This window comes from Macaca mulatta, chromosome 13 (genome assembly GCF_049350105.2).
Source record: "Macaca mulatta isolate MMU2019108-1 chromosome 13, T2T-MMU8v2.0, whole genome shotgun sequence".
NCBI classification, from domain to species: domain Eukaryota; kingdom Metazoa; phylum Chordata; class Mammalia; order Primates; family Cercopithecidae; genus Macaca; species Macaca mulatta.
The window spans coordinates 100,138,791-100,166,474 of NC_133418.1; the positions used below are offsets into that span (position 1 = coordinate 100,138,791).

At 49.9% G+C, this 27,684-nt stretch overlaps 1 protein-coding gene and 1 long non-coding RNA gene across 17 annotated transcripts in view; one reads left to right on the plus strand and one right to left on the minus strand.

Annotated features, from left to right (window-relative positions):
* Positions 1-27,684, plus strand: part of ADCY3 (adenylate cyclase 3) — a 101,966-nt gene that overhangs the window by 36,180 nt on the left and 38,102 nt on the right. For 13 of the 16 annotated variants that reach the window (XM_077958232.1, XM_028831418.2, XM_028831419.2 and 10 more), the window contains 1 exon segment: positions 14,283-14,432. The exons of the other annotated variants lie outside the window; for them this stretch is intronic. In XM_077958232.1, the coding sequence (XP_077814358.1) occupies positions 14,283-14,432 (150 nt within the window). 16 annotated transcript variants of the gene reach the window in all.
* LOC144333883 (uncharacterized) lies at positions 12,125-15,851 on the minus strand. The gene is made up of 2 exons (XR_013403015.1): positions 13,871-15,851; positions 12,125-12,694 (listed from the first exon to the last, which is right to left on the minus strand). It is a non-coding gene; the product is annotated as an uncharacterized LOC144333883 (long non-coding RNA).

Genomic DNA, 27,684 nt, shown 5'->3' on the forward strand with positions numbered 1-27,684 from the left:
GCTGGCTTCCCCCTTCCCTTCCCCAGGGCAGGCTCATCCAAGTGAGTGAGAGCAGTGAGTCCGGGGGCATCGCCCGGAACCAGCTCCGGTTTCTAAGGAGAGCAGAGCCTTTGTGCTGCTGGGAGCTGGATGATGAGTGACGGGGACTGGCCTGGCAGCATGGCTCACACCCATCTTGGAGCAGGGGTCTTCTCCCTTCACTCCTGGTGGTCATGACCCTGAGCTTCGGGATTTCTGTGTCAAGGCGGAGCAGGAGGGCAGAGTGAGGTGACTGGGTTCTGTACCCAGGTCTTGTGGGAAGATCTTCGGGAGGTTTATCTCCCCACCTGGCCCTTTGCAAGGTCCAGGTGGAGGTGAGGCGTGTTTGCTAAACACAATGTAGCGAAAGGAGGCTCAGGTGGGCTCGATGGAGCAGCTAGATTTTGAGGGGGAGGCTGAAGGTGGCCAGGTGGGGAGGGGTGTTCTAAGTGTGTGCGTCCCACACTGGGGGCGGCAGGGCTGTGTTTGCTTGGCGCATGTGTTTGCTTGGCGCATGTGAAGCCACAGGATGACCGTGGAGTTGGCATTTCGTTTCCTCCTCTGTCCTCCATGTATTCATTCCTTCACCCAGCGGTCGGCCTGCCGGGTGCTACTGAGTGCTGGGAACACAGTAGGGACTGGGACAGATGTTGTGTCTGCCCTAGTGGCGCTTACACTGAAACAGATGGACACATCTGTTTGGCAAATATTTTTAAACACTTAAAAATACTAATACAAACATGGATTTTATTGACTAGAATGCAGGATCCACATATATTAGCAAGTAAAATGAGAAGCTTCCTCCCCAGGCACTTTCATGGGGAAGTTTAAGAGCTCTCAAAATATGGGCTGCAGCATGTGCTGAGGTCAGGAGGCCAGTTGGTGACATGCCGAGGACGTCAGTTTGGCTAAAGCAGTTGGTTTACCTCAGGCAGCTGTGGGGCGGGGCTGGGGTGGGGGGTGGGGTTTAGAATCAAGTTCATGATAAAGCCCAGAGTATATAGGACCCAGAATGAAGATTTTGAACTCTTGGACAATTGGCAGCTATTGAGGTGTTTTGAGCAGAAGGTGGTACTTGCAAAAATAATATTTTGGAAGACTAATGTGTTCCGGGGTGGATTGGCAGGACCAGAGAGATAAGTCCGTCCCCATCCCTGGGGGAGGTGAAGGTGTGAGGCAGGTGGTAGCAGCAAGAGTGAGGAAAAAGGAGACCCAGAGGCTTTTACCTGGAAAGACCAGCTGGGATGAAGGACCTGCTGGAGGCACAGAAAGGAGCTCAGTGAGACAGACAGACTGGTGCTGGTTCAGGCGTCCAGCCAATGTTACTGAGGACCTGCACCATGTTGGCTGCTGTGTTCCTAGCTGGGGCACAGTGTTGGCAGAAGTGGGACCTGTGGATCAGGGCTGGTTAGGCAAGACCGTGACAAGCTTGGGTGTTCGCACTGACTTTAGCTTTTCCACTCCTGGTCACACCGTAAGGTCTCCTGGAAGCTTTTCAGCAATCCCAGTGTCTGGGCCTCTGGTTCCACTTTTGTGGATACCGCCTGGTGTAACTCCCCAGGTGATTCTAAGGCACAGCTGAAGTTGGGATCTGCTGAGCGAGGGTGAAGGGAGCACCTGCGGGTGGTGCTCATCAAGACAGTGGAGGCTGAGCAACTGGAGTTTAGGAGAAGTGATAGTTCACCAGGACCTTGAACTTGAATTTTGGAATTTGGAAGTCTGTCATGTGATTAAGAGAGTGCATTGAGAGGCCTGGTCCATGACCTGCCATAGTCCTTCCAGACCAGAGTCTCTCAGGACAAGAAGGAAACTTGGAAAGGACTTTAAATCTGAATTGAAAACCAGGGAACTGAACTAAACGCAGGAGACATGAAGCAGCATCAACAGGTGGAAAGCACCGCCGTGGATGGAGCTTTGAACGTGTGAGAGACATCCTGGCCAGCAGGGAAAAGGATGGTAAGAAGGTACCTAACTCAGGGTGAGAATGAACCAGGGAACAGAAGACTGTTAGAAAATGAGGGCCGGGCGCGGTGGCTCACACCTGTAATCCCAGCACTTTGGGAGGCCGAGGTGGGCAGATCACTTGAGGTCGGGAGTTCAAGACCAGACTGGCCAACATGGCAAAACCCTGTCTCTACTAAAAATACAAAAATTAGCCAGGCGTGGTGGGGGGGGCACCTGTAAATCCCAGATACTTGGGAGGCTGAGGCAGAAGAATCAGTTGAACCTGGGAGGCGGAGGTTGCAGTGAGCTGAGATTACACCACTGCACTTCAGCCTGGGTGACTCCGTCTCAAAAAAAAAAAAAAAAAAGATTAGGAAATGAAAATGACAATAAATGCATAGAAGAAAAATAGGGGCTAGGCATAGGAAGATGGCCTAAGGCAGCACCGTGAGAGTTTGGTTTAAAGACCCGGGAAGGCTGGAAGCTCTTTGTCTTATTTTCACATCTACTACTCCATCTTGAACAGTGATTCCATAGAAGAGAATCACCTGGAGGAGGGCACAGATGCAGATGCCGGCGATTCTGTGGGCTAGGACCCTGGAATCTCCCATTTTAACCAGTTCTCTTTGGGATGCTGGTGCACCTGGCCCAGAAACACTGAACTAGAAAAATAGCAACTCGGGAACAGTGCGGAAGGGTTGCATCAGAATCAGTGACTGGAAAAAAAAAAAAAGTGCTGAATGTCCCTGGGAAGGCAGTGAGAGGCTGTAGGGAAGAGGGAATTGCTGAGAAACCCCTAGAAGGGCTAAAGAGGAGAAAAAAAAAATGTATCAAATCCCCAAGGAGAAAGCTGTGATTCAGGAGAGCAGATGATGTGGTGTTTGCTGCAGAGGGTGTGCAAAAAGTTTTACTCTCAAACTGTCATTTTCTGAATTGAAAGGTAGGGAGTTTTAGAATCCAAAGAGTTTGCTCTGTTCCATGGGCACAAACACAAGAGAATAAGGGCTTGGTGTTTTTGTGTCATCAGTGATCTGTTCCCGTCAAGTTTCTACATTTTAAGTTTATGTGATAATCTATCTGGATTCCTAAATATCCTCTGTCTCCAGATTATACATTTGTCTTCCTCCGAGCTGGTACATCTGTTTTCCAGTTCACCTGAAGTTAGTTCCAGAGAGTCAGGATCTGTGTAATAAATGTACCCAATACTGCTTATAGGTAAGGAAGCTTGAGCAAAAGCACGGAGCCCTTTCATTCCTGCCTCACTTAGTATTGGCCGTCAGTTAGAAATCGGTTTGAATTTTCTTTATCATCCAGAATCTATATGTTCAAATATATGTGAAAGCTCTGTGTTTTCAGAACGTGTGAAAACTGCAACTGAGTGTGGCCAGCCCAAGCTTTCCTCCCTTGTGGGGGCCTTTGCTGACTTCTCCCCTCCCCCCAGAATCAAGCTGCTCGTCCTCTGTTCACTGCTAGTTTTTTTTAAGAGTCTCTTTGTGTTGCCCAGGTCCAGGCTGGAGGACAGTGGTGAGATCTCAGCTCACTGCAACCTCCGACTCCTGGGTTGAAGCGATTCTCCTGCCTCAGCCTCCCAAGTAACTGGGACTACAGGTGCCTGCCACCATGCCCAGCTAATTTTTTATTTTTAGTAGAGATGGGGTTTTACTATGTTGGCCAGGCTGGTCTTGAATTCCTGACCTCGTGGTCTGCCCGCCTCTGCCTCCCAAAGTTACAGGCTTGAGCCACTGCGCCTGGCCCTTTTTTTTTTTTTTTTTTTGAGACAGTCTCACTCCATCACCCAGGCTAAATGGAGTACAGTGGTGTGATCTTGGCTCACTGCAACCTCTGCCTCCCAGGCTCAAGCAGTTGTGCCTCAGCCTCCCGAATAACTGGGACTACAGGCGTGTGCCACTGTATACCCAGCTAATTTTTGTATTAGTAGAGCTGGGGTTTCACCAAGTTGCCCAGGCTGGTCTCAAACTCCTGACCTCAAGTGATCCACCCGCCTCGGCCTCCCAAAGTGCTGGGATTACAGGCGTGAGCCGCTGCACCAGGCCACTGCTAGCTTCTTTCCTGCCAGTAGAGTCAGCTCCTTGAGGTAATTTTATAATCTTCAGGGCCCAGTATGGGGCCTGCCACTCACCAGAGTACTCAATAGGGTTGAACTGACCTCTTTCTAAAAAGACCTGAGACCAAACATGATTTGGCGTTAAAATGGGCTTCTTTAAATAGAATTGGGATTATTTGGCCTGGAGAAAGAGACCAAGGTGACTAAATAATGAGGTCACATCAAGAAGAGAAGACAGGAAATGCTGTGAGCAGATGTTAGTGTGTCTAGTAAAGCAGCAAGAGGAGTGGGAGCTTTTGAGGAGTTTTGTGGTTCTCAGTCATCTGCGGTAACAGCTCCTGAGGAGAATCTGACAAGAGCAATGGACTTGCTTCCCAGAGACAGGCAAAGTGTGATTTCTCCCCTACTGTTAGGGGCTCGCCAGCTCCTCCAAAGCCCAGTCCAAGTGAGTAATCCCTGGGTTAGGATAAGATGGCTACCTCTGAGCTGTCCATTCCTGCATGCAAATGGGGAGGTTGGCCAGGTGGCCTTCTCTGGCTTTGACCATCTACACCCCTGAAACGTGGGCCTTCTGGGTAGGTGCACTGATCAGGCTGCTGTGTCTTTACATTCAGTAAGTATCAGGAGCATTCTCCTCTTAGCCCACAAACTCTACAATTGACATAAAAATAAATCTACTTGTTCACACCATTGCTTCAGAGTTCATTGTTCTCCAGTAGAAAAGGTTAAGAAAAAGTTCATTATGAACACTTGGGAATCAAAAAGGAAGAAGGCGTTGTTCCAGGCCAGGGTTTCTCAGCGTTGGCTCCATTGACATTTGGGGCTGGATAGTGTTTTGTGGTAGGGGCTGCCCTGTGCAGTGTAGGATGTTCAGCAGCATCCCTGGCCTCCACCCACTAGAGGCCAGTAACACCCGCCCTCCTAATCGTGACCGTCAAAAATGTCTCCAGACACACTGCGGAATGGCCTTGGTGGTGGGCGGATCACCTGTGGTTGAGAACCACTTCTCTATATTTATCTTCATTTTGGCTTCCTTATCAAGGGGGAACACTTCAGTGGAGAATGAACTGTTGTTTCAGCTTCTTTTTACCACTGTAGCTGTTCACACAGCTCACATTTGCTGTGTCCCAATAGCTGTGCAAGGCCCTGGGGCTACAATGTAAGTGACGCACCTGACCTCAGGTACTTACTGTATCCTCTTGGGAGATACACACAGATGCATCGGGAGCTGCACTGAGGGAAGGCTGTGCCTCGTGCTGTAGGGGTCTTCCTTGCACTGCTAGTGTCTTCTCCACCCAGAATGCCTTTCCTTCCAGCCTTTCCCGTGGCTGGGTCTTGCTTGGCATTCACTTCTCAGTTGAAATGACACTACTTCTGGGAGACCTGTCCTAACGTCGGTGTTAGCTATTTTCACCTAATGCTGCATAACAGCCCAGAACTCGGTGGCTCATGCCATTCCTCACTCCCACATCTGTGGGTCGGCTGGGGTGGGGCTGATCTGGCCTGGGCTCACATGGCTTTGGCTCTAAGCTGCAGCTTGGGATCAGTTCTGCTGTATCAGTTTCTTGTTCTGTTGTACCAGTGAGGTTCTTGGTGTGTGGTGTTCTGGTGATAGCAGAAGCACAAGAGGAAACGCTAGCCCTCACGTGCATTTCAGAATCTGCTGCTGTTATAGATGCTGACATCCTTTTGGTCAAAGCAAATCACATGGTCAAAGCCAGCAGGAGGGAAGGAGACTTTTCTTTCTTTTTCTTTTTCTTTTTTTTTCTTGAGACGGAGTCTCGCTCTGTCACCCAGGCTGCAGTGCAGTGACGCTATCTTGGCTCACTGCAACCTCCTGGTGCTCTCTTGGCTCACTGCAACCTCCACCTCCTGGGTTCAAGCGATTCTCCTGCCTCAACCTCCCGAGTACCTGGGATTACAGGCATGCACCACCACACCCAGCTAATTTTTGTACTTTTAGTAGAGATGGGTTTCACCATGTTGGCCAGGCTGGTCTCGAACTCCTGACCTCGGGTGATCCACCTGCCTTGGCCTTCCAAAGTGCTGGGATTACAGGCGTGAGCCACCATGCCCAGCCAGAAGGAGACTTATACTCTGCAATGATGTGGCTCTATGATGCTTCTGCAGGGAAGTGAAGAACTAGGGCCAGTTGTCTTCCTCAGACCTCATCTAAAGCAGCTACCTAGTCACTTTCTAGCATTTTTATTCTCTTCTGAGCTCTGATACTCTTACATTTGAATTATTATTTCTGCTAAGTGCTTGATAAGGGTAAGGTCACAGACTCGTCATAACATGTGGACCTCCACAGGCAGCAGGGGCAGGCTGTTTTGTTTGGAGCCTTGGATCCCTGAAATAGCACATCTTGTAGGGAGGACTGGAGAGAGGCCCATTGTGATTGGAGGGAGGGGAGCCCGTTGAGGAGCAACCAGAGTCAAGACCTTAGCACCTGGGGCCAAGGCCGCCATGTTCCGTGTCTCCAGGGAAGCCATCATGATAGGTCTGTGTAGTGGTGGCCCTGGCTGTGCGCAACCTGAGAAGCTGTTCTGGGTGTCTGGCAGATCATGAGGGAACTTGCATGACACTTTAGGTTGGCTAGATGCCTATTCTGGAAGCCCTCTTTGTTTTGGAAGAGGGTAGACATTGAGCATCTCTTAACCAAAGGCATGCACAAGTTATAAGCAGAAAGCTTCTGGAGGCCCCTTTGTTTTGAGGCACATGGTAGAAACTTGGCAGATACACAGCTTGGAAGAGCATGGCAGCAGCGCCTCAGGCTTGAGCCTTGTATTGTGTTGATTAAGGTTGTATTTCTTGGAGAGCCCAGAATCTCTCTTGGTGCAGCCATGCTTAGAATTTGCCCAAGGCAGCATGGGAGAGTCACCCACTGTCTGCAGACCTTATGCCTCCTCCTTCCCACCTGCCCAGATGTTCCAGGTCCTGACTGGATCCTTAGCTCTTGGGGAGCCCCCTGTGCCCCGGCTGTAGCCCCGCCTTGGCAGACACCCATCACAGTTCAGCTAAGGAGATAGTAATGAGGGAGGGGAGCCCTGGCTCCTGGGGGGAAGGAGGTCTGGGTTTTGGTCTCAGCGCTGCTGGGAGACTGGGGGCTTAGAAGCTTATTTCTCTGGCTTTAAGTCTCTTTTGCAAAATGAGAATAAGAAAACTCTGTCCTTTTGTCGTGAGAACCAAATAGGATGATGAACATGAAGGCTCTTGTAAAACGTCCTCAAAGTATTATTATTAGGCACTAATTTGCCTTCTGAGGAAGTAAAGAAAAAGTCATGGAAGTGTATTTTGTGCCAAGCCCTGTGTGAGGTGTGTGCAGTCTTTTGGTCTCACCGGAACAGCCAGCGGGATTACTGCAAGGGCGAGGAGCCAAGTCAGAGAGGCGAGGCGACTTGCTCCAGGGCACACAGCCTGCGGGCGGCCGTGTGCAGGTCTATGTGACCGCGAGGCCTGACCTCTTCCCGCCCCTCCATCTACCAGTTGTCACCTGCGACTTCCTGTGGGCCACAGGCCTGGGCGCTGGGGAGCCAGCAGGGAAACAACCCATGTCCCAGCTGCCTGGAGCTTGCTTTCCAGTCGACGAGGCGAAGGAGTAAGGACAGAGAAGGGCAAGTGCAGAACATTCAGTGCTGGGCCTCAAAGCAGGACTTGAGAGTGAGTAGGGGTGGGCCGGGAAGGCCTCTGAGGGGTGGGGACATTTCATAGGGACTTAAGGAGCCACTGCAGCAGCCTCTACAGGGGTCTACAGCAAGAGTGGCCCCCGAGGTGGGACCCATCTGTGCTGTGGCGGCCTCACAGGCTCTGGCTGGGCCTCCTTGGGTGGGAGAAGGCTGGTTGCCTTTGGAGGACCACCTCCCCTCCTTCTTCCTCCCCCATGGTTGCTAGGAGACTTTTTCCCAAAGCATCTGAGTAAGTTTTAATGACGAGGCTCCCGTGTGGCTGGCCTCCAGCCGCAGAACGTCATAGGGCTCTGTGGGCAACACGGGCACTGCACCCTGAGCAGCTTTCTCTCGCTCAGCTTCTTCTCTACAGTTCCAGAGTATTCTGGAATCTTCAGGCTAGAATGAGCTTATAGGAAGAGATTGGTTTGGGCAAGAGAGCCACCAAACCGCCTCCGATGGGGTGACTTCCACTTGACTGTCCCACTTAGAGCAGCGCTATTTCCCTACGGGTTGTTAGCAAACGTGCCGGATCTCGCAATGCGTAAACTTCCCGGAGGGAGGATTTTGTAAAGGAATGTTCTCATGGTTGCATTCTGAGCCAGGATATTAGAAACACTTTGTCAGGCTGTCATGGGTTAGATGATGCTTTAGTCTGAGTGTTTGTCCATTTGGGAGATGCATTTTATTATTTTAAAAATGTTGTATATTTTTAAAAAGTGGAACAATTCTTTTGAAGTAAGTAGTTATTTCCAGGAAAACTTTAGGATTAAGGAAACTTGTAAAAAGATCTACAAATAGAGACCCCCGTGGCTGCGCACCTGTCACCACAGAGCCTGATGGTGCTGTGCAGTCTAAAGGGGTCACGGGGCAAGAAGAGGCGACTTTGGTCGTGTCCAGAGCAGGCTTCTCAACCTCAAGGGTTTGGCGAGTCGTCCCAGGACCCAGGGCTGGGCAGTGCAGCCAGCTGCCGGGTACAGCTGTTGCCCCTGGGCCCAGGAGCAAGGGTTTGAGCGCAGCTCTCTCGCCCCAGGCCAAGGAGCCTCTTCCCTCTGTCTGGTGGTCAGATGGTGCCTGTGTGTGCAGAACCCTGAGCAGGAGCCCTGGGAATGAGTTGTTCTTCATGATTCCAGAGAGGGAGGCGTCTCCTGTGTGCCACTCACCCAGTGTGGTGTCTGAGCTGGTCTTTGTGTTTCAGAGAGACCCCCCCCATCTTTCTTTAATGCGCACGTCTTCGTGAAGCCGTCCTCAGCATCACCCCGATTGGATGTGATCTCCCCAACTGTTCACACCTCTCTTCCTGCCTCTTGGTCCGCTCTGTCTGATGTTCCAGATCACTCCCAAAATGCACCCTGTCTGCTGTCCTCAGGGGAGTGATCGAGCCTGGTTCCTCTGGCTGGAGTGGATTGGGGTAGGTCGGGATGTTCACTGGAAGGCTAGAAGCAGCGAAGCTGGGTCCCAGGAAGGACCTGGGGCCGGAAGGTCGTGTTTACTGATGGCTTCTGCTCCACTCGCCTGCTGACCAGAGGCTGAAGCGGGGAGGAGTGGGCGGTGAGTCTGTGAGTGTAGAGTCGTAACCCACATCTGTGCCGCCCAACAGCGTGAGGCTTCCTGGGTGCCTAGGGCTGGATGGGGCCAGGATGGGCTGAGGACACAGACGTGAGGACAGTGCCTGTCTTCCCGCACACGGTGGCAGGGCCATGTGTGGGGGACATGGGGGAGGAGAGGGGGCTGCCTTGGGTGCAGCAGTACAGGTGACAGAGCAGATGGGAGGTCTCTGCAGGGCTCCCAGGTGGACAGGAGCCTGCCAAGCGGGCCAGATGGGGTGGAATGGGGTGAGGGGTTTGCAAAGTGGTGGGTATGGGGAAGGCTGCCCTGGAGTGAGAAGAGTTCTAAAAAGGAAGGTCTCTTCTCACTCTTACCTTGGAGTGGGAGCACCGGAAAATTAATCCCAGATCAGCAGAGCTCAGGGCCTGGTGCAGAGAAACCCGTGTGTCATGGTGACGTGAAAGACCTATTTCAGATTCTCCCTAGGGTTCAAGTTTTCCCCAGAGGCAGAATTTTTTCCTGGGTCTTCAGTTCTTCACCTGTAATGAGAGGCGATCCTGAGGGATGTGTTTTAGAGGAGTGGCAGCTGCCCTGCTTACCCAGCATCAAGTCCTTCCTGCAGCCACACCTGCCTGGCCCTGGGGACAGGGACAGTGTCACGCCACCGTCCTTCCCAGGGCCCCACCCACAGCTGAAGGAGTGAAACTTACTTTTTACAGACATATTTTGAGGGGCACATTCATTTTGCTAAGTGAGATACACATTTATAAATATGAAGCAGGAAATTTCTGAATCTTGATAGCTTAGAGATCGTGGCCACCACTGTGTGTGGAAGCCATGGAAACGTTGCACGTGTTGTTTCAGATTTAAAATGCGTGCAGCTCACACCTAAGTGCTATAGGGCTGGTATCTTCATGACCATCTACATTTCAGTTTAAAAAAATCTCTAGGCCTGGTGTGGTGGCTCACACCTGTAGTCCCATTGTTTTGGGCAACTGAGGCAGGAGGATCACCTGAGCCCAGGAGTTCAAGACCAGCCTGGGCAATATAGCAAGACCCCATCTCTACAAAGAATAAAATTAGCTGGGACTAGTGGCGTGTGACTGTAATCTCAGCTACTCAAGAGGCTGAGGTGGGAGGCTCGCTTGAGCTCAGGAGTTTGAGGCTGTGGTGAGCCCTGATTGTGCCACTGCAGTGCAGCCTGGGCAACAGTAAGACCCTGTCTCTATCTGCACCGCATGCCCCCCGGCCCCCCCCCAAAAAAAGTCCACTCCTTTCTGGGAAAAGATGGGGTTGTGAAATATGTAAATAAGTTGAGGAGTGCTTTAGAGAGGGGTTTTGAACCACGGAATAATGAGATTTGAATGCGGGAGATCTCACCCTCTAGTTTTAACACCTTGTTTAGTCTCAATTCCCTCTGTAAAACCAGAGTGACATCATCTGCCTCAGCACTGGCTGTAAAGTTAGAGGAGATGAGGCTGACAAAGTGCGTGCCTGTGTCTAGGACTTAATGTTGTGATGCTGAGGTGAGGAAACTGAGGCCAGGAGGGGGACTCCCTGCCCAGGCTGCATGTCAGTGTCGCCTGGGAGCACTGCTGCCACCCTCGCCTCCTGCCCATTGCGTGAGCGCCCCAGGGTGCTGCCGTCTTCCCAGGTGACTGTGCCACCCTCGCCTCCCGCCCACTATGTGAGAGCCCCCCGAGGTGCTGCCATCTTCCCAGGTGACCGTGTTGGGAGCCTCTGCCACTACCAGCACAGCACCTCCGGCTCACTCTGGAATCTTCTCTCTCAAAGTCAGCTCCTACTTCCGGCTTGAGGTTTTCTGGGCTTGGCAGCATCACCCGATGGGATTTGTGGCCTGGCCCTGGAGGCTGTGAGTTGGCCTGTAGGGCAGTGGCTGAGCCTCCCACCAGCTACACCCATGGGGGGCCGGCGGGGGGGTGTTGGGGGTTGCCAAGCTCCTTGCAGGCCTTGTAGCCATGACTTTGTGGGAGAGAGGGACCATGGGGATAGAACAGGGGGGCAGCGCCCCAGGGGGTCCTCCTCCTCAGTTGAAGTAAGTTGAGAGAATTGGGGTGCTCTAGGAAACCCAAGACCTGGCACTCATGGAATTTTCTAGTAACAATGAGCTCCCTGGGAGGCAAGGAGGGAGTTCCCTGGCAGGGATGGGACCTGCAAACCCATGTCCCTGTAGCCAGCCTTACTGGAGCCAGAAGGGAACTGTGAGTGCAGGTTGGCAAGGGGAGGCTCAGGGACTGGAGCCAGCCTGACTCTCTGGCCAATCTGGGAGCTGGCCGCCTCTTCTTGCCTCCAGCCTCCTTCCCGGCTGGGCCTCTGTGGGTCAGGTCTTCTGGCCTTGCTTTTCCCCTCGGAAGTGAGGCGGACAAAGACCAGACAGTGTCAGGGCTGGAGGGAGCTTTGAGGGGAGCTGATTCGCAGCTCACCGATGAAACTGGAGCTCCGAGTAGCGATTGGACCTGGAAAGTTGCCCAGCTGGTGAGGGGCAGGGTCAGAGTCCAGGGTTCCCCCCGAATTTATGTCCCCTGTTGTATGTACCTACAAGTGGAGTGAAAAAGTGGATTTTATTTTTTAAAACTTGCAGATCAGTGAAAGAAATATTGTCCTGCATAGAGGGTCACCAGGCATGAGCCAAGTCTGATGCTGCTTCCAGCCTTGGGTCATAATCTTTGGTAATTGGCGTGGAGTTTTTCTGAGATAGTTGTTCTGGTGGTCTGCACAGCAGGCCTCAGGTGGACAACTGGGGGGATAATGACTAACTCCTTGCACAAGCTCAACACTGCTCACTCGATAGAGCCTGTCCCATCTGTCCCTGTGAGATGGCCAGGTGGGGCATGTCCACTGGAAGCAGGAAGACCCCGGAGTGCAGAGTTCTTTCCTCGGCCCAGTGTGACACTCAAATGGTTGTGGCCCCAGGGCAGCCTGCCTTGTGTGGGGCCCTTGGTGCAGGGTCGCCTGCCTACCCTGGCAGTGCGGGGCCCGGGTGCTTGGTGCGGGGTCACTGACCCTGGCAGTCTGGAGCCCAGATACCCGCTTCCCGGTTGGCCTCCACCTCCCTGTGCGGCTTACCCTTTGGCCTCCAGGACCCAGAGCGCTGAGAGCCCAGGAGACCCTCAGCCCTGGACACTGATGTATGGCCTGGTGAGGAAGCCTGACCTTGTCACCCAGCTCTCCTGGCTTCTGGAATCGTGAGCTTGGGGGCAGGCAGACTTCCAAGGCCATACAGCCCCTGCAGGAGAGCGGTCTCTGGGCTGGTGGAGGCGGTCTGGAGCTCAGCACAGTTTGTGGGTTTTGCTTTGACTCCTTCAACTCATGTTGGCAGCTTTTTGGCCAATCAGGTGTTGACTGAGTGGCCTGAGGCCATGTGGTACTGACCACTCAGACAGGGGCGGGTTGTCCTGCCCCAGCAGAGTTGCCCCACAAATGGGGTAGGCGACTGGGGCTGCTAAGACCCAAGAGGTCAACAGGTCATTACGGGCTGGAACCAGATGCCAGCAGAGCTTGGGGATCTACACCTGGTGACTTGCTGACCAGCACTGAGACTCGCCTGACCTCCTGATTCATGACGCAGCGGGCCCTTGTTGAGTGCCACAGGAAGGCTGCAGGAACATTCTGCCAGGTGTGGTGGTGGTTGATCCTCAGGGCAAGTATTGATCAGCTCTAATGAAACACAACAGAGTTCAGAGGGGATATGGCATAACCAAGAGAACCGAGAAAATTCATGTCACAACCAGCCTCCCTTGTTGTCTGTTAGACCATCTTGTTTAAAAATTAAAAATTGACTTCCTGCCTTTTTCACCTACCCCAGAATCCATTCTACTCCATGAGGCTAACCTTTTCTCCCCTGAGGGCCAGAAACTGAGAAATTCTTCTACTTCTCTTCCCATCCCATTTCTCAACTCCAAACTCAGTTCCCAGAAACCACACCTAGCAGACAGGCATCTGGAAACCAGGGCTGGGAGGGTGGCCACAGCCTTGGGGGAAGGGCGTGGAGCTGGCGCCAGGGAAGCTGCAGGAGCCAGACCAGGAAAGAGGCCTTGCTTGAAAAGACTTACTGAGGCCAGTGGTGTTGGAGAAGTAGGAAGGATTAGCACTTGGTCCAGACATGTTGGGGCCCAGTCATGGCCAAAGATCGGAGTAGCGGCAGCCAGTCCTGGACGCCAGGCAGGGTTGGGATGTTCAGATCTGTACCCAAGGTTACCCCAGCAGACCATCAGATCTGCAGTCCCTACAGCCTATGGAAGTGGGCCAGGACACCTGGGGCATCTTCAGGGTGCCAGGGATGGGGAACAGGCACTTGATACCCCAGAAGCCCTTTGAGCCAGGGCCCTGACCTCGCAGGCAGTGGGGGAGACCTCAAGTCCCAGGATACCCCCACAATAACTTGAGACCTGAGTATTGGTACTGGGCACCCCTCACCTGCTGGCAGGTGGGGTTACCTGAGAGGATACCTGTGAATCCCAGAAAACTAGAAACCTGTGACACATGTGTAAGGTAAACATTGTGACTACCAAATCAGCCTGGGACCTCTTCAGGGGTCCTGCAGCATCCCAAACCATCTGAGCTTTTAGGATTACACAGTCCTGCTCCGTGGGACCCGGGATTTGTGCACCCTCCTTCCCGACAAATCGGCACAGTGCTGCTTGAGCAAATGCGTGAAGGAATGAATGGGTGGCAAAGGGTCCGCTCAGTCCTCACAGCTGCAGGTACTGGCCAGCCTTGCTTTGTTGGGAAGCTGGAGGGGGAACCACAGCCCCTCAGCCAGCCTCGAACGCCTGCACCGTGCCCCTTGTGGAATCTTTGAGCCTTTCAGGCCTTGAGCCATGCCCCTGGGTGGACCACCCATCCATGGTACATGTCGTGGTGTCTGAGGCTCTGGGGTCCAAGGCTCTACTGGGCCCCTCCCTGGACATTGGGCAACTTGAGGTTTGATTTTGGTCACCACCCACCCCACCTCCTCTATCCCTTTTTCTGAAGACATGCTTTCACCCCTGGCCTTTTCTCTCTTCTTCCTTGGGGTGCAGATCCTGGCCAACGTCTTCCTCTACCTGTGTGCCATCGCTGTGGGCATCATGTCCTACTACATGGCTGACCGCAAGCACCGCAAGGCCTTCCTGGAGGCCCGCCAGTCGCTGGAGGTGAAGATGAACCTGGAAGAGCAGAGCCAGCAGCAGGTGAGGCTCTCGGGAGGCCTCCGGCCTGGAGCTTGGGCTCAGGGACTGTGGCCTTGTCAGAAGGAGAGGAATCAGAGTGGCAGCCCCTGGCTCCGTGGGGCTTGGCGTTCATCTGCCCTGTTCAGGTGTTTGCTTCTGAACTTGGCCTTCTGGGCTCCTCGCCATTAGAGGACAGCTTCTGAGCTTCAGGGAGCCTCTCACTCCTAAATCTGCTTCTGCTTGACCCGGCTGTCTCCTCGTCTGCCTTCCTGCTCTTTGCTTTGTTTTGCTTCTGTAATGTAAAGCTTTTCCATTTAAAGAAACGCATCGCCCAAGCAACCAGCTATGACTTCCTGCATTCCTTTCTCTGATGACCTTCTCAGGACCAAGGTCAGGGTCAGGGGCATCATGGGCATCCCTTCGCGTCACACCACCCCTGCCGCTCTTGCTGGTCCAACCGCAGATCACCCTGTGCACCTGCTCATGCCGTGGGTGGGGCCTTGACCCATCCTGCGGCCTCAGGGCCCTGCTGGGTGAAGTGTGTCAGCCTCACGCCCCCACCCAGGGGAGCTCCTCCCTCCCTTACCTTCCCATCTGAGGTCACTGCTGAAGAAGGAAACCAGCCTGTTCCTCGGGGATGCCCCTGTTTACATTCTCCATCTGGAGAGAGGCCTGACTGTCCCTGCCTCGGTTTCCTGGCTTTCCTCCAGTCTCTTCCATGGCTGAACCATCCTCCCAGTTCTCGTGTCCCTCAGGCTTTTACATAGTTTGGCCTGGATTCATCTCACATGCTTTTTGAAGGTCTCCAGAAATTATATCCACCAATTTCCTGTTATCCATAGGTTGATTTCCCCTTCAAAAACAAGCTCTCAATAGGTTGACACTATGATTCTCTGCTCTGGGAACCACATCGTTTGTGTTCAGGAGGCTCTGTGTGCTCCTGATGCACTGAAACTGCTGTTTCATAGATGGTGCCACTCAGGTGGACAGGGCCTTGGTTTTGGGGGCCACTCTGGAGCCCTTGGCTTGCAGGAGCCCCACCGTCAGGCCTCACTCACATTCTCTGGACAGTGCTGTTCCGAGGCACACACTAAGTCATTTAGCTGATGGGTCCCCGATTTCACCGTCCTGGGGATGTTTTTTTTCCCTCCCCATTTACCAATCTCATTCCTTTCAGAAGGCCCCCATAGGAGGGGATTTTCTTAGTAGCCCATCATATTCCCCCCTTCCCCTGGGCCGTGTGACCTGTGGTTATTGAGGAGCTGCTGTGGCCTGTGAATATTTAAAGAATCTTCCTTCCCTGGCTTGTAAAGCCCCTTGAAAGGCATTCTTTAATTTCTGTTTTTTTTTAATACTGTCTCATTTCTTGTTTGTATCTGATCTCGCACTGTGGTGGCATCCCTCTGGGTTCTCTACACTTTAAAAAAAAAAAAAAAAAAAGGACGTGTCACCACCTAGCTAGGCGAGCGTTCTTTTTATATAACATTTGTGCAGTTTTCGGCATGTCTGTCTGCATCGCTCTTATCTGTCTCATATTGTACAATCTAGGACATCTTCAGTCACACTGAACGGTCTTGTGGGGGCCGCTGGTGTGATGAGGAAGGCCCTGTGTCTCACCCTGGAGCTGTTCTCTTGTAGACAATTTAGATAAGTTACCCACCCTGCAGAGCCTCACTTTTCCTCATCTGCAAAGTGGAGGTATTGACATTTGTCTGTAGGTTTCTTGAGGGTCAAATGAGAAACCCAGAACTGCTTTGTAACCCGGAGAGCTTGTTAGAGGTAGGCCGAGTGCACGGGGCCATGAGGCCTGCTTTCTAACGCCCAGGGCCATATGCTCCCTCTGGGCAGGGTCAGCGCAGGGAGCCTGGGCAGCAGCAGAGAGGGTCATCCCTGGGTGACCCGGGGCTCCTGAGGGTGCTAGCAGCCTGCCTGGGCCACACTGGTGCTTCTCTGCACTGCCTGCCCACGCCGCACCGGCAGAGCAGACAGTGGCCCCGGGACGGACAGGTCCAGGTTAGGCGGAAGGGAGGTGCAGAGGTGTGGGGGGAGTTGACGGGTAAGGTGCATCCTCAGGCCTAGCTGGGCACACAGCCGGGGCCTATAATTCTCCAAGTGGAATGAATTTGTCTAGCCCGGCTCTGTCCTGAGTGAATGAATTTGTCTAGCCCGGCTCTGTCCTGAGTGCGGCCTTGGGCTTGTTGCTGCCCCTCTTTGAACTTCAGTATCCCCATATGTAAAACCTTTGAGAGATTTTTTTTTTTTTTTGAGACGGAGTCTTGGTCTTGTCACCCAGGCTGGAGTGCAATGGCACGATCTCGGCTCACTGCAACCTCTGCCTCCCAGGTTCAAGCGATTCTCCTGCCTCAGCTTCCCAAGTAGCTGGGATTACAGGCACCCGGCACCATGCCCGACTAATTTTTTTTTGTATTTTTAGTAGAGACGAGGTTTCACCATGTTGGCCAGGCTGGTCTCAAACTCCTGACCTCAGGTGATCCGCCCACCTCGGCCATTGGGAAGGTTGGAATGTTACCACTGGGAAGGTTGGAATCCTGCCCCCTGTGAGTGTCCGTTTACCTACATTCTCCTTACGTCTTCTGTGACTGTTCAAGAGAGAAACCTGCCTGCCATTTTCCTTCCTTTCCATGTGCTTGACAGGGTTTGGTATTACAGTTATGCCCAACTCATTAAATAATTTGAGAAGTGTTCCCTCTTTCTAACCCCTGATAGTTTGAAGATAATTTGGGTTATTCCTTAAATTTAGAAGTCACTGCATGTGGCTGGCCTGTAGGTGTGGCCAGGCAGGTGGCTATGCCTGTAATACCAGCACTTTGGGAGACTGAGACAGGAGGATCACTTGGGTCCAGGAGTTCAAGACCAGCCTGGGCGACAAAGCAAGACCCCATCTCTACAAAAAATGAAAAAAATTAGCTGAGCGTGGTGGTGCATGCCTGTAGTCCCAGCTACTTGGGAGGCTGAGGTGGGAGGATCGCTTGAGCCCAGGAGGTTAAGGCTGCAGTGAGCCATGACTGTGCCACTGCACTCCAGCTTGGGCAACAAAGTGAGACCCTGTCTTTTTTTTTTTTTTTTTAAAGGCACTAATGAAGTCCTGTGGGCCTGGAGTGTTCTTTAGGGGAAGATTCTGTTTCCATCACAGATAATAAGGTTGTTCAGATTTTATATTTCCTTTTGTATAGGTTTTAGAGAGGTTTTTTCCCCCAGAAACATGTCCATTCAAATTTTCAAAATTTTGGCATAACATTCTTAGTATTTTCTTTTTACCTTTTGTCTGAAATGTATAATGATATTTCTTTTTTTCATTACCGAAGATAATGTGTACCTTTTTAAAATTGTTCTTAATCAGTCTTGCTAAGGCTTATTGTTTTAGCCTGTTCGGCAGACCACCTTTAATCTTTGTTGCCTTCTTTATACATTTCTTATCTCTTATTTATTTATTTTTGAGACGGAGTCTTGCTCTGTCACCCAGGCTGGAGTGCAGTGGCGAGATCTCGGCTCGCTGCAAGCTCCGCCTCCTGAGCTCACGCCATTCTCCAGCCTCAGCCTCCCGAGTAGCTGGGACTACAGGTGCCCGCCACCATGCCCGGCTAATTTGTTTGTATTTTCTTTTAGTAGAGACGGAGTTTCACCATGTTAGCCAGGATGGTCTCGATTTCCTGACTTTGTGATCTGCCCGCCTCGGCCTCCCAAAGTTCTGGGATTACAGGCGTGAGCCACTGCGTACGACCTCTTATCTCTAAGTCAAACTTTGTCATGGCCTTTTTTTCCTTTTGGCTTAATTTGTGTCCTTTTTTACCTTCTTAAAATGGAACTTTATTGTTGTTGTTTTCTGGAGACTGAATCTTGCTTTGTCACCCAGGCTGGAGTTCAGTGGTGCAGTCTAGGTTCACTGCAACCTCCACCTCCTGAGTTCAAGGGATTCTCCTGCCTCAGCCTCTGAGTAGCTGGGATTACAAGCACACCCCACCGCACCCGGCTGATTTTTTGTATTTGTAGTAGAGACAGGGTTTCACTACATTGGTCAGGCTGGTCTCGAACGCCTTGGCCTCCCAAAGTGTTGGGATTACAGGCGTGAGCCACCAGGCCCAGCCAAAATAGAACTTTAGATGACCAATTTTCAACCTTTTTTTTCCTAAAACATGCATTTAATGCTACAGATGTCACTCATTACATTGAGCTTTATCTCACAAGTTTTAATATGCCATATTTTCAATGTCATTTAATTTAAATATTTACTAATTTTCATTGAAATGCCTTTGATCCGTGGGCGATGTAGAAGTGCACTAATTTCTAAACACTTGAGGATTTGTTTACAATTATGTTTTTTTTTTAGCTTTATTCTGGTCAGAGAACATACTCTGATTTCAAGCCTTTGAAATTTGTTGGAACTTGATTTTTGGCCTAGCATGTGGTCAGTTTTGATGCACTTGAGAATAATGTGTATTCTGCCAAATCTGTCAAAATCTTTTAAAAATGAAATAATGTCGCCGGGCGCGGTGGCTCACTCCTGTAATCCCAGCACTTTGGGAGGCCGAGGGGGGCGGATCACGAGGTTAGGAGATCGAGACCATAGCTAACACGGTGAAACCCCGTCTCTACTAAAAATACAAAAAATTAGCCGGGTGTGGTGGTGGGCGCCTGTAGTCCCAGCTACTCGGGAGGCTGAGGCAGGAGAATGGCATGAACCCGGGAGGCAGAGCTTGCGGTAAGCCGAGATCGTACCACTGCACTCCAGCCTGGGTAACAAAGCGAGACTCTGTCTCAGAAAAAAAAAAAAAAAAGGAAATAATGTCAACTATGTCATATTTGCATCTGCCCCAAATTATTACTTACCTCTTTAGTCAATGCAAGGATCTCACAACCTTTTAACTTCATTTCACAAGCCTCTGCCCCCCACTTTCTGGCTATTAGTGTAATATGTTTTAGTTCAACATTTTAAACCCCACAAGCCCTTATCGTGATTATTTTATATAATATTTTTATCTCATTAATATTCTTTACTTATATCTACCCACAGTTTTACCCTCTCAATTGCTCTTCATTTCTCCATTTCTTTGCTTCATTTTCTGGTAGAATTCCCTTTAGTATTACCTTTTATGCTGATCTCTTGGTATCAAATTCTCCCCATTTCTGATTACCTAGGAGTGTGTTTATTTTGCTTTCATTTTTGAAAGATACTTGTCTTCATCTGTGTTGTGCTGCTACAACAGAATACCTGAAACTGGGTAATTTATAAAGAACAGAAATTTACTACTTACAGTTCTAGAGGCTGGTACGTCCAAGATCAAGGTACCAGCATTTGCTCTGGTGTCCATACATGGCAGAAGGGCAGGCTAGCTGAATGTCGTGTGATGCCCTTTTAAAAGGACCTTAACCCTACTAAAGAAGGAGCAGCCCTCGTGGCCTGATCCCCTCTTAAAGGCCCCACCTCTTAATACTATTACACTGGCAGCGCCTGAGTTTTGAACGGACACATTCAAATCATACCAAGACTTTTTGCAGATAAAGAATTCTAGGCTGCCATTTTTTACTTCTAGCCCTTTAAAAGCATCATTTCACTATTCTTCCGCTTCCATCATTCCTGTTGAAATACCAGTTGTCAGGTAGACTGTTGCTCCTGTTACATTAATGCATACTTTTTCCTGTGGTTGCTTTCCCAATGGTCTTTGTTTTTGGTTCTCAGCAGTTTTACGATGCTGTGCCTGGGTTTTCTTTGCAGTTGCTCTGCTTAGTATTCACAGAGCTTCTTGAATGTTGGTTTGATGTCTCCTGTCAGTTTTGAACATTTTCAGCCAGTATCTTTTTATTGCTTCTTCCCATTCGCTCCTTTCCTCTAGGACTCAATATCCTTGTTAGACTCTTACCATGTTCCAGAAGTATCTCTTCTTTTTCTGAATCTTTTTTCTTTCTGCATTTCAGACAATATTTTATGGACCTAATCTACAGTTTACTAATCCTATCTTCCTCTGGTTTGTCCGATCAGTGATTGAACTCTTCTAATGAGTCATCAATTTCAATTATTATTTATTTTTCTGTCCTAGAATTTCCATTTGATTTTAAAAACTGGACTTCAGTTCCCTATGTATTCCTATTTTCTCAACTATTTTTTAGAATATATTAAACGTTTATTTTAAAGTTCCTGACTGACAACCATAATACCAATGGGTATGCATTTTTGTTGTTGAAACCTTGGCATCTTGGCTCTTTTTTTTTTTTTTTTTTTTTTGAGACAAGGTCTTGCTTTGTCACTCAGGCTGGAGTGCAGTGGCTTACTGCATCTTTGAACTCCTGGGCTCAAGCAAAACTCCCACCTCAGCCTTGTGAGTAGCTAGGACTGCAGGCGTGTGCCCCCATGCCCAGCTAATTAAAAAAGTGGTTTTTTTGTAGAGATGGAGTGTCACTATGTTGCCCAAACTGGTCTCAAACTCTTGGCCTCAAGCGATCCTCCCCCTTTAGCCTCCAGGCATTTTTAAGAATTAAATACTAGATGTTGTGGAGGGGAAATAGTGGTGGTTCTGAATAATGTTGTCTCTCCAGGGAGGATGTACTTTTCTTGTGGCAGATGGTTAGAGCAGGGGCAGATAGGAAATAGCTTTTCAGGGGTCTTAACTGGAAGGCTGGTCCTTTTCTCATGGTAGCTTGAACTCCTTAGCAACGTGAGACTGCTGAAAGCTTAGCCTCTTAGCTCCCAATTTCTGCTTGGATTCTTGGTCTCTTGCCCCATGCAAATACTAAAGGGGAATAGTCGGACTCACTGTAGTATGGTTCTCTTTCCCTGGGGTCTTAGCCCCTCTGCTCTCTCTGCCTTGGAATCCTTGCTCACAGTCCTCGTTTCTCCAACCCCTTGAAAGCCCTCCTCACTGCACTCTTTTCAGCCTCTTGACCCCAGTCCCAAGGGAAAACAGCAGAGTGCATTGGGCTGACTGAACTGTTTCCCTTCCCCTAAGGGCTTGGCCCCTCAAGTCCTGGCTGCTTTGGTTGTTTCCATTGCCTTTAAAGAGCTGGGTTTTTATGTATTTTATCCAGCTTTTACAGTTGTTCTTGGCTGGAGGGTTGGCCTGCTAGTAATATCCTCTATAGCAAAAGTATACGTGTATAAAATCATAAAAGTATGAAAAAGGGTATACTAGGAAAAGTAAGTCATCCCACCTTCATTTCCCCTAGCCATCCAGCCCCGTCCACCAATCACCTGTCACTATTATCTTTTTAATGTACCCTTTCAGAGGTTTATAGAATTTACACACACACGGTAGCCTATTCACTCTTTTGTACTAAATCTTTTCTTTCTTTTTTTTTTTCTGAGACAGAGTCGCACTCTGTTGCCAGGGCTAGAGTGTAGTGGTTCAACCTCGACTCACAACTTCCACCTTCTGGCTTCAAGTGATTCTCCTGCCTCAGCCTCCTGAGTAGCTGGAACTATAGGCGTGCACCACCACACCTGGCTAATTTTTGTATTTTTAGTAGAAATGGGGTTGCACCATGTTGGCCAGGCTGGTCTTGAACTCCTTACCTCAAGTGATCTCCCTGCCTTGGCCTCCCAAAATGCTGGGATTACAGGCACTAGATCTTTTCACCTACTCTCTTAGCATTCCAAGTCTATATTGCATTGCCACATCCTTTTGAATGACTGTGTTCAGTCATTATACAGAGGTAACATAATTTATTGTTGCGCTCTTGGTAGGCTTCTAGGTTATTTCCGATCTTTTGCTACTGTAAACATTGCTGTAATAAATATCCTTGTAGCAGTATTTATTATAGTATATATGTGCAAGTATATCTGTGGAAGAATAAAAACCTAGAAGTGGAATTGCTGGATCAAAGGATATTTGCATTTAAAAAATTATATATAGATAGCTACTGTAAAATATGCATAGTATAAAATTTACCATTTTAACCATTAAGTGTACAATTCAGTGGCATTAAGTACATTCACAATATCGTGCAGCCATCACCTCTGTCCGTTTCCAGAACTTTTTCATCATCCCAAAGAGAAACTCTGTGCCCATTAAATAATAACTGCCCATTCTCCCAGGCTCCGGTAACCACTGTTCTACCGTGTCTCTGAATTTGCCTCACTAGGTCCTTTGTATAAGTGGAATCATACAATATTTGTCCCGTTTTGACTGACTTATTTCACTTAGCATGACGTCTTCTGTGTCGTCGCGTAGATCAGCATTTCTTTCCCGTTTAAGGCTGATATTTCATTGCGTGTATGTGCCACATTTTGTTTGCTCATTTGGACATTTGGGTGGTTTCTGCGGCTTTGCTATTGTGAATAGTGCTGCTGTGAACACCGGTGTACAAATATCTGTTTGAGTCCCTGTTTTCAGTTATTTTGGATATATACCCAAAAGTGGAATTGCCAGGTCATATGGTAGTTCTGTGTTTAATTTTTTGAGGAATCTGGCATGTGCTTTTTTTTTTTCTTTTTCTTTTCCTTTTTTTTTTTTTTGAGACAGAGTCTTGCTCTGTCACCCAGGTTGGAATGCAGTGGCACGATCTCAGCCTTCTGTGACCTCCGCCTCCAGGTTCAAGCGATTCTCCTGCTTCAGCATTCCGAGTAGCTGGGATTACAGGTGCCCACCGCCACTCCCAGCTAATTTTTCTTATATTTTTAGTAGAGACGGGGTTTCACCATGTTGGACAGGCTAGTCTCGAACTCCTGACCTCTGGTGATCTGCCTGCCTTGGCCTCCCAAAGTGCTGGGATTACAGGCATGAGCCACCATGCCTGGCCTCCTATAGAGTTTCAAACAATTTATATTCCACCAGCAATGAGTGAGAGTATACTTAGGCACTTAAGTTTTCCTTGTTTATCTAGAAAATACCTCATTGCTTTTGGAAACCCTCCTGAAGGATTCCTGTTTGAAAACCCCAGCCCCAAGAAACTGGCCTCCAGGCAGGAGTGACATCCTGTGGGCTGTTTCCTGCCTTATCCGCATTTGGCTCAAGCCACAGCCAGGTAAACTGAAGTTTGGAAGAGTTCCTTTGCTTTCTTGGCCTATACTGTATAGTATTTGGCAAGTATATACAATTATAAAGAAAAAAGAGGCTGGCATAGTGGCTCACGCCTGTAATCCTAGCACTTTGGGAAGTCGAGGCAGGAGAATTGCTTGAGGCCAAGAGTTCAAGACCAACCTGGCCGACATAGTGAGACCTTCATCTCTAAAACAAAGAAAAAAGACTGATAGAGGCTGTATTAGGGTTCGCTAGAGGGACAGAACTAATGGAATAGATATATATATATAAAGGGGAGTTAATTATTAGTTAATTATTAAGTATTGACTCACATAATCGCAAGGTCCCACAATAGGCCATCTGCAGGTTGAAGAGCAAGGAGAGCCAGTCCGAGTTCCAAAACTGAAGAACTTAAAGTCCAGTGTTGGAGGGACTGGGTGCATCCAGCACAGGAGAAAGATGTAGGCTGGATGGAGCCTAGGCCAGTCTCTTTTCACATTTTTCTGCCTGTTCATATTCTAGCAAACTGGCCATTGATTAGATTATGTCTACCCAGATGTAGGGTGGGTCTGCCTTTCCCAGTCCACTGACTCAAATGTTAATCTCCTTTGGCAACACCCTCACAGATACACCCAGAATCAATACTTTGTATCTTTCGATCCAATCAAGTTGACACTTAATATTAACCATCACAAGGCCTGGCTCGGTGGCTCACACCTGTAATCCCAGCACTTTGGGAGGCCGAGGTGGGCGGATCACGAGGTCAGGAGATCAAGACCATCCTTGGCCGGGCGCAGTGGCTCAAGCCTGTAATTCCAGCACTTTGGGAGGCTGAGACAGGCCGATCACGAGGTCAGGAGATCAAGACCATCCTGGCGAACGTGGTGAAACCCCGTCTCTACTAAAAAAAAAATACAAAAAACTAGCTGGGCGAGGTGGCGGGTGCCTGTAGTCCCAGCTACTCGGGAGGCTGAGGCAGGAGAATGGCGTGAACCCGGGAGGCGGAGCTTGCAGTGAGCCGAGATCCGGCCACTGCACTCCAGCCTGGGCGACAGAGCAAGACTCCGTCTCAAAAAAAAAAAAAAAAAAAAAAAAAGACCATCCTGGCTAACATGGTGAACCCAGTTTCTACTAAAAAATACAGGGCCGGGCGCGGTGGCTCAAGCCTGTAATCCCAGCACTTTGGGAGGCCGAGACGGGCGGATCACGAGGTCAGGAGATCGAGACCATCCTGGCTAACACGGTGAAACCCCGTCTCTACTAAAAAAAAAAAAATACAAAAAACTAGCCGGGCGAGGTGGTGGGCGCCTGTAGTCCCAGCTACTCGGGAGGCTGAGGCAGGAGAATGGCGTAAACCCGGGAGGTGGAGCTTGCAGTGAGCCGAGATCTGGCCACTGCACTCCAGCCTGGGCGACAGAGCGAGACTCCGTCTCAAAAAAAAAAAATAAATAAAATAAAATAAAATAAAAAATACAAAAAATTAGCCGGGCGTGGTGGCGGGCACCTGTAGTCCCAGCTACTTGGGAGGCTGAGGCAGGAGAATGGTGTGAACCCAGGAACCAGAGTTTGCAGTGAGCCGAGATCATGCCACTGCACTCCAGCCTGGGCGACAGAGCAAGACTCCATCTCAAAAAAATATATATGTATATTAACCATCACAGAGGCCTATTCCTTCAAGGCTTTTTTTTTTTTTTTTTTTGGTCCTGATATTTGAGAGTGTCCTAGCCATGTTTTATCCTGATTGAGAGATAATAAATGTAACACCTTCCTCTCACATAGCATAGCAGCCAAGAACCAAGTACCGGAGTCTCTGCCTCTCTCCTGTGATATTAGGGGAGGTAAATGTTAAGTATTCATTAGCACAGTGCCTGCATAGTAGACACTCAAACTCTCTACCATCATAGGATTGTTGGATAAAATTTTGAAGATATAGAAAAGTAGAAGAGGCCACCAAAACCTCCCTTAATCTGGGAGTTTTGTTGAAAAATAATTTTTAAAAACTAATAAGGTATTATAAATTAGGTTTGCAGTTAAAAAAACTCAGGTTTGCTTTTTTTTTTCCTTTTAGTAGAGGTAAAATGCACATAAAATAAAACCCCTTAAAAGTGGTTTAGTACACTCACCATGTTGTATCACCACCACTTCTAGCTATTTCCACAACATCTTCCTCCAAAAGAAAACCTGGGACCTGAGCTTGATTTTTAAAATCAGATAGAAAGGGACCTGGTGAGCGCTGGGACAGGCCTTGCATGTGAGGACAGGGGACCCAGACCCTAGCACACTCCCACCGTCCTGTGCTCCAGCCTCACCTTGTGGGGACACCAGAGTCTGTACTGGGGGTTGAGGAGGGATGTCCCCACTGGCCATCCTGGACCTGGGTTTGCATCCATAGCCTCTGCTAGCATTTTGGGGGGAACAGTGAGCCCTGGCTTTCTCTGTATGGTGGTGGCACTTCACCTCTCTGGTCTTCAGTTTAATTTTCTGGAAATATGACATTAAAAATAATACCATTGTTAGGGGATAGTTTGGGAATCACATGAAATAAGGCAGAGGGGAGTCTAAAAACCACAAAGCCCTTTGGGGCCTCCGAGCTGCTGTCACGCTGGCCCCCGGCCCCTGGGGAGGCACAGGCTGAAGTCGGGGTGGTGAGGTAGGATGGGAGCTGGCTGGAGCCTGTGCACCCTTCCCCTTCTCTCTTCCAGCCAGGACAGAGGTCACTCCCTCCCAAGGCATTGGGACTGACGTTGGGAGTGGCGTGGGCTCTGGGCTGATTTGACGTTTCAGAAACATCAGCTGACGGGTCTTCAGAGCTGAGTGCAGGCCAGTACTAGAGGCTGCATGACCCCGTTTCACCTTCCTCCTGTAAAAGCTCCTCATGAGAATAAAAATGAGATAACAGACAGAAAAACACTTTGGAAAGGGCCGCAGACAGTCCTGGTAGGAGAGGAAACAGAACCTGGTTTGGACATGGCTCCAAAGAGCCATTCGAGGTCAATGTCACAGCAGGCTATCCCTTACTTACATGTGTGCTTAATGTCTTTTTTAAGAAAATTCTCTATGTAAAAAAACTATTTGGGTGTCTCCTATAAAAACAAATTGTTAGTCTACCCTCTGCAAAAAAGGGGCCTCCTTCCAGAATTGATTGCCCAGGGTCCATGTCTCACTTTTTATTTGGTCAGGTGCTTTTATCTTTTATGCTTTTTCTTTTTCTTTTTCTTTTTTTTGAGATGGAGTCTGACTCTGTCACCCAGGCTGGAATGCAGTAGCACCATCTTGGCTCACTGCAACCTCCACCTCCCAGGTTCAAGCCTCCCATGTAGATGGGACTACAGGCACCCACCACCACACCCAGCTAATTTTTGTATTTTTAGTAGAGACGGGGTTTCGCCATGTTGGCCAGGCTGGTCTCAAACTCCTGACCTCAAGTGATCTGTCTGCCTCAGCCTCCCAGAGTGCTGAGATTGCAGGCATGAGCCCCGTGCTTGGCCATTTATCTTGTTTTCCAAGCTGCCTTGAGAGTGTGCGGCTGAAGGGCAGCACCAGCCATGTGGCTGTCCCAGCAGGTGTCTCCTTGCCGGACCTCAGCTTCCTCCTCTGCTGTGTGAAGTGAGGTGGAGGGATGCGCTGGTGACCTGAACCTGCTTTCTCTGTTGCCATCTCCTGGGAAGTTGTACCTTCTGTTATGAAGATGACCAGCCTCCTGCTAATGACAGTCATCTCCTGGATGGGTGGGCAGCTAGCCATGGTCCAGGAGGGCAAGGCGGCAGTCCCTCAAGCACAGGCATCCCCTTCTGCCTCCTCACTGGGGTGAGCGTGTCCATATGTCAAAGGGCGCGTTGAGGCAACAGAGCATTCACGTAATGCAAGGGTCTCAGCTTCCAGTGGCTTCACTGCTTTAACCTCCCTGGCTCCAGTCTCCTGCAGGGGGGTAGCGGAGCCTGCCCTGCACTGAGGCCTTGTGGATTTGGAGTTCTCGGTGCAGCCCTGGCATGCAAAGCGTCTTCTTTGCCTCTGCCGAGCACATATCTGGCTTCGTAGGCAGTGCCATCATGCTTCCCTCTGGTGCGGGGCCGCCGGGGTGCACGCTGGCCTTGGTCCAGCTTCCTGGCTCTGTGGGCATGTGAGGGTAGAGCAGGAGGCCCAGAGGAAAGAACTGGAGTTGTTTGTCTTTATTCCCACGTGACCACACTCCAGGGGTTAGTTGGGGACCTTGAGGGTTGCTAAGCACCCCAGCCGCCACCTGGTAACAGGTGGCACCCAGAAAACCCACTCAGCACACACCTGCTGCCAGGTGGCGCTAC